Genomic DNA, 728 nt, shown 5'->3' on the forward strand with positions numbered 1-728 from the left:
CTCCTGGGGTGCCCCTTGGTCCTGCAGGGTGCGGGTGATCCCAAGGGGTTTCCTTTGCCTGCACCTAGTGGCAGTGGGTGCCTTGCAGGTGTGGGGGTGGCTGCCCCCCTGCCTTCCTGGGGGCTGTACATCTGTCTGTGTGTCTGTCTGTCTGTGTGCAGTGCCCGTCCTGCCCCCAACCTGCCATGCGCAGGGGTCCCTCAGGGTGCGTGGCGCAGGGCCCTCACCGATACCCTGTCCCATCTTTATTAGCTGCTGTACAACAGGGATGGTGATGCCAAATAAAACCACGATGGGATCCAGCTGTGTTGCCATGTCCAGGGCGGCTGTTCAGGGTGATGGGGCTGGGGGAGGGCACGGTGCAGGATGTGTGGGTCCATGGCCCCTCAGTGCAGCAGCCCCAGCACGGCCAGGGCAGCGCTCTGCCCGCAGACGAAGGTGCCGCCGAGGATGGAGAGGACACCCCAGGTGATGAGAGCAGCCCTGCAGGGACACGAGCAGGGGGCCGGTGGGACAGAACTGACTCCCAGTAACATGTCACACACACACACCCGGCCCCCAGCCCCCCAGGTGTGGGGGCCTCTGCAGGGTCTCAGCCTGCTCTGCCATCCTGCTCTGCATCGCTCCAGTGGACGGCCAGAGACCCTGGCAGCGCCTCTGGCTCATTCCCCCTGCTCTCTGCAACGACACACAGAAACCTGATCAGAAGCCTGGCAGCTGCCACCACG

The 728-nt window shown here is 64.6% G+C and overlaps 1 protein-coding gene across 1 annotated transcript in view; it reads right to left on the reverse strand.

Moving 5' to 3' along the window:
• Positions 1 to 386: 386 nt before the first annotated feature.
• SLC38A8 (solute carrier family 38 member 8) overlaps positions 387 to 728 on the reverse strand; it is a 3,450-nt gene continuing 3,108 nt past the window's right edge. Inside the window, exon 9 of the mRNA XM_035898792.1 lies at positions 387 to 550. Within this exon, the coding sequence (XP_035754685.1) occupies positions 387 to 550 (164 nt within the window). The remainder of the gene's footprint in view (positions 551 to 728) is intronic.

This window comes from Egretta garzetta, unplaced genomic scaffold (genome assembly GCF_000687185.1).
Source record: "Egretta garzetta isolate BGI_Z169 unplaced genomic scaffold, ASM68718v1 scaffold27, whole genome shotgun sequence".
NCBI lineage: Eukaryota > Metazoa > Chordata > Aves > Pelecaniformes > Ardeidae > Egretta > Egretta garzetta.